Below are 9,129 nucleotides of genomic sequence, written 5' to 3'. Positions count from 1 at the left end.
GAGGAGCTGGGTCACAAAACTTTCAAATAGCCTTTAATGACACTCTTCTGTCGTGAGGGAAAAGATGCAGGCTCGAATGATTCCTTAGAACGAACACATCGTCTCTCTCTGATGGGGTTGCCAATTCCTCCCAACTCGAATAAGACAATTTAGAAATTCAGGGGCAGAGATATACTAAAGTACTCCCAGCTGAGCAGGGAATCTGGACACTGAGATTCTACCCAGGACTCTGAGGCAATCCTGCTCCCCAAGTCTCAGTTTCTCCATCTGTTCTGTAAAGGACCTGGGACAGTTCTGTGATCTAGTAAGTGATAAAGGCTTAATGTGTCTCCCCTTGAATTTCCTCCTCTGACTCTGTGCCCTGAAGGATCTACAGAGTCAAAAAAAAGACTCTACTTTAGAATTAGGTCTCCAATTTTTAGAGGTCAGAGTATTCTGTAATCTAGAACTCACAACACACTGACATCCCTGAGTCTGGCCTCTGCCATCCCCAAAGGAGCAAAGTGAGTCTCAGGGAGGTGGGACGGCTGGCCCATGACCCTCAGAGTGAGGTGCCTCTGTCTCGCTGATGGTTTGGGAGTCCTGCCCCAGCCTTACACTGTGTGAGGAGCGTGCACAGGCCCTGCTGGCCAGAGGCATGCAACCACATAAGGGGGCGTGGGTGGGGGTTGTGGAGGGTGCTGGGATTCCTAAAGCTCCACATCTGGAGAACGTGTTTTCATGGACAATTATTTTAACAGCTCTTTCTAAAACTAGTCAGGGGGAATCAGTTACATGTGACAGAGACATTGCCTGTTATTTATGCCTAATTAGAGGAATAATCAGACCTCATCCTGGTGAGGCACAGGGGATGCTGACAGCAGTGGCTGTGGCTGGGAAATGCCCACCTCCTGGGGTTCCTCTTATGGGGGCCAGGAACACAGCTAGGCGGCCATCAGTGCTCCTGTCACCCCTCTTCTGTACAGACCTCTGAGTTAACACCTGTCCTTGCCCAGCCCTCTCCCCAGTCTCCCTCAGCTGAGGCTCAGACAGATCACTCTGGCCTTCTTAGGCCACCACCCAAGGAAAGCCTCTTGTTAGGGACAGAGGCCCCACGGTGCCTATGGCCCTCCTCTTCACCAATCCAAGGGGATTGTGCAGGTCCAGTCCCTGCCTGCGCTCTGCCTTGTGTCCAGAAGCCTAGCCCAGGTCCCCTCTAGCCATGGCTGTGGCACACTCCCCGAACCTACCCTTGAGGGGTCACCATCTACTGAGGAGACAAAATGAGGACAGATGGAGGGCACTTCAGCGTGGGGACAGTGGTAGGCAGCCCACCCACTCAGGTGCCATCAGGAATTGCCTCACAGAGTGGGGGCTGGCTGAGAAGGGTCCTGAAGGATGAGGAAGCGTTCTCCTGACAATAGGAACCAGGCAGACTCTCAGCAGAAGGGCAGCAGAAGAGAAGGGGAGGGATGAGGGTTGGGGGCAGCTGTGGAGGCAGAAGACCTTGCACCTGGCTATGTCAGACTACAGACATGGTGGGAGAGATGGTGAGATCTAAAGAGAGGCCGGCAGGACTGGTAATGGGAGCTCAGGTGCAGGGCGAGGGCGAGGGCCAGGTTCTGGGGTGGGGATGCTTTGATCCACAACGGCCCAGAGGATGCAATCAGAGATGAGGGCAGGAATGGAGGAAGAGCTGGGCTGGGCTACCACTACCCAGCCTCAAGTTGGTGATCCTGCAAGTAGGGCAGACAGACTAGGCAGAGGAGCTCAGTCCAGAGATCGGGAGGCACCAGCCGTGTCCCAGTCTCCTGACCCTGGCTGCCTTCACCCAGCTCCTGCCAGTTCCTCTGCCCAACCCTGGACTGTATGTGCCTTCCCCCAGCCCCTACTGATGGTTCCTATCAGCCCCCAGCCAGGGATCCTGGGCAGCTGGAACGGCTCACCCTCTCAGCCCAGTGAAAAGGTAACTGGAAAGGGGGTGGGTACTGAGTCTACCTGAGGCGAAGGAGATCCCCTGAGATTTGCTTCAAGCTAAGACCCCTCAGCCCTGCCTGGGAGCTCAGGGGTTGGTGGGCCGGGGGAGGGGCAGAAGGAGAGAGTGGACTTAGAGGGACACCTCTCCCTCTCCTCCTGTCCCAGTTGCTGTTCCTGTCTCTTGTGCCTCCTCCAGGACTCCTCCCATGCCTCTGTCTCCAAGTCCCCAGGCAAGGTCCCCAGGTGCCAAATGGCAGAAGACAGCAGAGTGGGCCCTAAGCATGTGGTGGTGGTGGGGATGGGGGTCTCCTCACATGACTGCTGGGTCCCATGTGAGGCCGCCAGCTCACTCTGCTCCCTCAGAAACCAACAGTGGAACCTGGGCTCAGTGCCCTAGTGGGCCTCTGGGACCCAGGCAGCAGCTCACATTGCAGCCTCATGAATAACTCAGCACCTCCCTGCTGCCTGCCTCTGAGGAACCGTATCCCTTGGACCAACCTCCCCCACTGCTTTAAATTTTTAACAGGCTGAGGTTCGGTGGTAGCTGGGCAGGCTCCAGGGAGCCAGGGCAGGATATCCTGGGCAGGGGGCTCAAGCTGAGCTCTCCCTAGAGGAGGCTAACAGGGGAGGACCCCATTGGCCAGGCACAGCTCTCCAGAAATGTGTAGCCAAGGCAGGATGTGCAGGCAGAAATCCCAAGAGTAGCCTCCAGATTCAGGGGTCCTTAAGGAGGAAGAGTAAGCCAGGGTGACATGTGGCTGGGGGGGCCCTTAGGAGAGCTGTGGGATAGGGTTGCAGATAAATCCAAGGGTTACCAGCCCAGAATCTTTCTGCCCAGAACTCCCACCCTCAAGGTGGAGCTCCAACAAAGGGACGTCCAAGAGGACTGATACCTCCAGGGCTCTTCTGGGGACGGGCCCCTCTGGCTGGAGGCTGTACCTGGGTAGGCCTGCATGGACATCCCCAGCAGCAGCAGAGACTTCCGCTGCCTGCAGCTGGCCTGTGTGGCCCTCAGCCTGGTGGCCGGCAGCATCATCATCGGTGTCTCCATGTCCAAAGCTGCAGCTGCCGTGGGTGGAATCTTTATTGGCGCCGCTGGTCTGGGTGAGCAGTGCTGGGCTCAGAGAGGGTGCAGGGGCATGGTCAGGGGAAGGGGAAACGTGGAAAGGGCAGAGTCAACAGGGGTGGATGGGTGTCGGAGGATGGAAGCTGGAGAGAAGCAAGGCAGCAGGGGCTGCAGAGAGGGAGAGGAAGGCTGGGCTGAGGTGCCTTCTGCGGGAGGGTGAGGGGACCGTGGAAGAAGGAGCTGGTTGTCACGCTCCTCTCTGGCCGCTCTCCCTCCGGTTCTCCAGTCCCAAGCCCTGTGCGCTTGGGTCTGTGGTGGAATTCATAAGCCCACTGTGGGAGGGTTGTTGGGGGGCAGGTAAAAGAGGACGGAGTTCCCAGCTGGACTCTCCTTGAGCCAAGACAAAATCCAGCTCAGACAAAAGATTTCCTTTTCTTTCCAGGTATGACTTAGCAGCAGATCTGTCTGTCCAGGCATCTGTCCGTCTTTCTATCTGGGCCACTATAACTGATACCCACACTGATGCCATCCCTCATCCTGCTCCACCATCCCGGGCCAAAAGCAGAACCAGAAGCACCAGGCTGGCGGGCTCTGGGCATCCGTATCTGCAAACTCCAGCCAAGAGCCACAGACACTTAGTCTGGAGATGAAGTGGGAGTGGGTAGGGCAGGGCCCCCTCTTCTGTTACCCTCTCCCCAGGGCAGGGGGTGGGGGAGGAGCATGCTGAGGAGCCCCCTAGTCCTGCCCTGGAGGCCCTAAGGGAGCATGGGGCAGGTGGTGGCGTCAGCTGGACCCATTTCCAGACCACTGAGAAGGAAGGAAGCCAATGTACTCCCCACCTGGGCATGGTGAAGCCAGGAGCGTGGACCTTCCCCAAGTGTAACCCCTTCTCCAGACAGTGCTGCTCCCTGCCCTCTTCTGTGCTGGAAAGCCACTCTGCATGTGTATACACACACACACACACACACACACACACTCCCAACTTGCACATCTGTGTTTCCCCCATGCACACTAGCAGTCTCATCAACTACTGCCCAGGCTCAGCCCACCCACAGCTTCATGCAGCTCACACTAACCAGGCTCCCTCCCCATCACAGAACCCCTCTGTGTCTCTTTTCTAAGGGCTCCTCATCTTGGCCTACCCCTTCATGAAAGCTCGATTCAACCTGGACCGCATCCTGCCTACAATAGGTGAGTCCTCTTCCCTGCCCCTAGCATACCCTTCTGCCAAAGAATGTGCAAGACCCACTGTGTGGTGGAGCTGAGCCTATGTGTGTGACTGCTCCTGGCTGTGTGTGTGCTGGAACCAGGTGTGTGTGTGTGTGTGTGTGTGTGTGTGTGTGCGCGTGCAGGCATCGCCACGACTACAGTGCAGCGGCCTGCTGCCTGCCACAAAGGGCCTGAACCAGCTCAGAACATCGAGAACTCCCATCTCCCCTGAGAGATTCTCCATCTCCTGAAAAGCCTCTGAGATCTACAGATAAGCCCATTTCACCCCTGAGCCCCCATAAAGCCCCTCTATCTCCCCTCAGACCTCAGGACCCTCATATATACTCTTAAATCATCTCAGCTCCCCACATACATGCTCCTATCCCATCAGTCCTGCAGGGCTCTACATATCCCTAATTTTCCTCAGGACCCCAACCTTCTTAAAAAATCTGCATAGGCAGTCTTATCCTTCAAGGTCCCATTTCTTCCACCCCACCCCACCCCAAGTCATCCCAGATCATGTGAGAGATCTAAAGGAATGCCGTGGAGCAAAGGCAGCAGCAGGGATGGAGATCAGACAGCAGGAAGGACTTCCTTTCCCAAAGCTGGATTTGGTTTGAGAATGGCTTAGTAACCAAGGGGCTTTGGGTGATCTCATCCTGCAGGGAGCCTGAGAATCCACCCCCATCTGGGGCCAGACCATGGGGAAGGAAGATCCAGCGCCAATGGCAATAAAGAGGGTAAGTTCCAGAAATGCCAGATCCATCCTCCATTTTCCTCTCTGGCTGAGCAGCCTTGAGGACCCCAGGAAGAAGCCTTGAGAGACACGCAGAAGGGGTTTCCCCAGGCACAGGGAGCCCGCAGAGTTGGGCAGTTCTTCCCTGTGTTTAGTCAAAACCCTTCTTATTCCAAGCTGAGCTGAGCTCCTCCCATTTGTCTTCAGAGCATCTCTGTCGCACCCAGCACAGACCCTGGAACAGAGGGTGCTGCCCTGCCCCTTCTCCCCTCCTAGGCCCCATGCCCCGGTTGGTTTTCTCACTCTTTCCTCCCATGATGGAATCTACCTCTCAGAGCTAGTACCTGAAACTGAGTATCTTCTGCCTCCCCCTTCCTCACACACTGGAAAATTCCAGGCAGGGGTTTTCAAAGATGGCCCCAACCCAGTGTCTGCCACCACTGGTAGGATGCCTAGTCTCAGCCAAATATTCCAGACACTGTTGCACTTTACATATATTACTTTGTTCCATTCTCAGAACAACCACATGAGGGAGGTACTGTAATTAGCCCACTTTCTATATGGGACAACTGAGACACAAGGAGATTAAGTGATGCAGCCATAAATGGTGGGGCCAGAACTGAAACCAGGCAGTGGCCCCAGGGTCCTGCCTCTAGCTACCTCCCAACCCCCAACAAAGCTGCTCTCCTTTTGAAGGGCCATTCTGACCGTCTGTGCCTCTTCAAACTCAGCAAAACTGCCCCCTGGGTCTTCCCTTTCTCCCCATTCTATCCTGCTCTGCCCCCGGATCCTTCTGGGCTGTTCTGATGCAGGATCTGCCTATTCAGGTGGCCCTGTCCTGGTCTCTCCCCCAGGAGCACGAAGCAGCCTGTCTACTGTGAGCAGAACCCTGGAGAAGCTGAAGATGGGGGCCCGGGGGACTGGGGAGAGCTGAGGCAGGGGCTGAGGGGCTACCCCTTGCCCTACCCTCCCTTCCTGCCTGCTACTCTGATCTCACAGCCCTCCAGGATCCAAACCAGAGGTGAACCAGGCCCTGGAGACATCAGATCAGCACTCACCCAGGCCACAGCTCTTGGGAGTGGATTCCAAGGGACACAGGGCAGGGCCTAAGGCAGTGCCACTGGAGGTACCACAGGGGCTCTTGTTTCAGGCTCTTGACCTGGGTTTTACCTCTCGACTGCAGCTCAGTTGCCTTCCTCTATTCCTCTGGTTCCTCTGGAATTTGGGGCCCAGGGATACCTCAGTCCCTTGCTCCAGCCTGGCCACAGAAGTGAACCCCAAGCCCACAGGAATCACAGACAGGGACCTGGCTGTTGGCCTCTAGAGCTCACCAGCTGGATAGAAAGCTGGACCAGATTCTTTTCAGGATACCAAAAACTATGGGAAACTCCTCAGTGACAGGGACTTGGCAGCAGAGATCAGGACATATCCTAGACAAACAAGATAGCCACTGCCATGACAGGAGCCCTAGTGAGGCACGGACCTGGAGGCTTCCAGGAGGAGGTGGCTCCCCAGCTGAGCCCTGCCCTGAGACTCTTTGTATTCGACTCCAACATTCAAGGCGTTTTGTGATCTGGCTCCAGACAAGACCTCCAGCCTTCCCTCTTCTACCCACTTTCTCATTGCTCCTGAACGATCTAAATGCATTCCAGCCCCCAAGCGAGCGCTGGCCTATGTTCTGGAGGACCTGGTCCAGGAGTGTGTGGCTGTCAGAAAACATTGCTCCTGCCTCCGCACCTGAACCCTCAAGGTGGAACAGAGTTGTTTGACTTCTACAGAGACATCTGCTCCATGTGGCTTTTGTCCTGGTTTGATGAACAGAAGGCAAGCTGGACAGAATCTCATTCTTCAAGGATCAGTGCAGATGACACCTCCGCTCAGAAGCCTCCCCTGATTTTGCTGTGCTCCCACAGCCCTAGGGCTTCCCTTCATCACAGCCCCCCCCCCACTCTGAGTGGCCCTTGTCTATTTCCCCCTGTCCAGAGTCTGGGGAAGAGCGTTAGGCACACAGAGGGTATCCTGTGGATGTTGGTAAACCAAACCTCAAGTGGGAGAGACCATCTCATTGTACAGATGGGAAAGCTGAGGTTTTGCAGGGAAAAGTACTCAGTGAGGCCCGTGGTGAGAAGCTGTGGAGCCAGGTCTCCTTTCTCCCCACTTGAGGCTCTGTCCTGTGCACAGGCCACGTCTGACCACGGTGGGACAGGCCTCCGTGAAGGGGTACAGTTTCACAAATGCTGGCCGCGTGTAGAGGCTTTGGTTCTTCCAGCCGGAGGGAAGTCAGCCTTCCCCTCCTTGAATTTCTCTCCTCTCCAGCTCCCTCCTGCCTGCTCCCTGCCCTTCTCCTTGCTTTCAGCATTATCACCATCAACAATGACAGGCCTGAAAGAGTGGATCTGTGGCATCTTACTACACTGATGGACAGCGACTGCATTGGGGTATGGGTGGGGACTTGATAATATGGGTAAATGTAGTAACCACATTGTTTTTTCATGTGAAACCTTCATAAGAGTATATATCAATAATACCTTAATAAAAAATTAAAAAAAAATAAACCTCAGGCCTGGTGGCCCTTCCTTGATCAGTAAGGAAAACCTTTCTACTATCCACCTTCAGTCCTTATCTGCAGCGCCCCAGAAAGATGCCCAAGTGTGGAAGGGGTGCGAGTGGGGGATGTGGAGCCTGGGCTGTGGGGCGGGTGTTCCCCCTTGCTGACCATCAACCCTTCCCAGCTACGATCGCCCCAAGGCAGGGCTGTAGTATCCCTGATGCCTGGCAGGGCCAGGCCCAGACCCAGAACAGTTTGGGGATCAGAGTGGAATATATTAAGCAACAAATACCTAAAAAGGCGAGAGCTGTCCAGTTCTTACTGGTTGGGGGTGGGGTTCAAAGGACCCCTGAAACTGTGGAAGTCCTGGATGCCTGAACCTGTGCTGCTTTTCTTTCCCCTGCCATGGACTTCCCAAGACCTCCTTTCCCCCAGTCCAGATAAATGTCCAGATACCTCCTCCCCAGGTATATCTCTACTCCTGATCCCCCACCCTCTCAACCTGTGGTCACAGGAGGGTCCATGTGGAGACACATGCCTTCTTCCTGTCCATGCTTTGGAAGAAGGTGAGACTGCGCCGAGCAGGTAGGGTGGTGTGGTGGGTGGTGTTAGTGGGAAGCGCCCTCTCACCTCTGAGCAGCTCCAGAACCCTCCAGTGGTTCAGCCCAGGAGGGGTTGCGGGCAGGGACAGGTCATTGGACCCAGCTCTTCCAGCAAGTCTGTTCAATAAATGAAATTAGTTCTGTCCAGCAGTCCTGTTCCGACCTCAACTGTGATGGTGTCCACCTGGGCCCAGACAGGCGCCGAGAACACATGGACGGTGGGGACTCCTTGGTCCAGGTGGTCCCCAAAGCCACTTCCCTGCTGGCCAGCCTGGAGGACTGAGCAGGCTGGGGCTGGGGTCTGGGGATAAGACTCACATCCTCGTCTGCCCCTCCCCCCAGGGACTAGGCAAGGCTGTGGGGGCTTGCGCCTCAGTTTCCCCACCTGCAGACGGAGGGTGAGTGGAGCACCTCCCTCGCAAGGCCAGCGTCATGATGAAGGCTGCCTGGCGCATGGCTTACATCAGGCAGGGTTTATGAACGGATGAGTGGATGAATGACAGGAGAGGCTGAAGGTGAGACTCTTCCTGCTGAACTCCAGATTCTGAGAAGTCGTCACCTCAGACTCCCACCCCTCACCCTTACGAATCCCAGCCGGAGACACGGAGTCGGCGTCTGCAGGGGCGCGTGGCCACGCCCCTCTGGGTGCGGGATTGGAGGGAGGAGGGGAGGGGGATTGAAAGCAAGCCCCGTCCCTGGGAAAGTCTCCCTGCCCCCAGAGCACCCCACTCCTCCGGGTGTGGTAAGAGTCCGTCTGAGGCTGAAGACGCGTCGGTGCAACCTGCAGCCTTCGCTCTAGAGGGAGTGGCAGTGTCTCCATACGGACTGGAAAGTGCAGCCCGGAGCCGGGGCCGCCGGGACTTCACTGCCCCCCGCCCCCGACCCGCCACCGCTAACCCAGAGGAGGGAGGGGAGGGGGCGGGGCGGAGAGGGAGAGGGGAGGACGCTTCGTGGGATCGCCGCTCCTCCCGGGGTCAAAGGGGAGACGAGGGGCAGCAACGAGGTTCCGAGA

The 9,129-nt window shown here is 56.3% G+C and overlaps 1 protein-coding gene across 1 annotated transcript; it reads left to right on the top strand.

The window, feature by feature from the left end:
* The first annotated feature begins 1,645 nt into the window (after positions 1-1,645).
* Positions 1,646-7,582, top strand: KNCN (kinocilin). The gene is made up of 4 exons (XM_036893045.2): positions 1,646-3,060; positions 4,145-4,213; positions 4,897-4,971; positions 5,822-7,582. The coding sequence occupies exons 1-4, from the start codon at positions 2,910-2,912 to the stop codon at positions 5,899-5,901; spliced, it is 375 nt and encodes a 124-aa protein (XP_036748940.1). The 5' UTR covers positions 1,646-2,909; the 3' UTR covers positions 5,902-7,582.
* Positions 7,583-9,129: the final 1,547 nt, after the last annotated feature.

Source organism: Manis pentadactyla, chromosome 4 (assembly GCF_030020395.1).
Source record: "Manis pentadactyla isolate mManPen7 chromosome 4, mManPen7.hap1, whole genome shotgun sequence".
Taxonomy (NCBI): domain Eukaryota; kingdom Metazoa; phylum Chordata; class Mammalia; order Pholidota; family Manidae; genus Manis; species Manis pentadactyla.
Note: the sequence above shows the minus strand (reverse complement) of the source record. Positions and strands in the feature narration are given on the sequence as shown.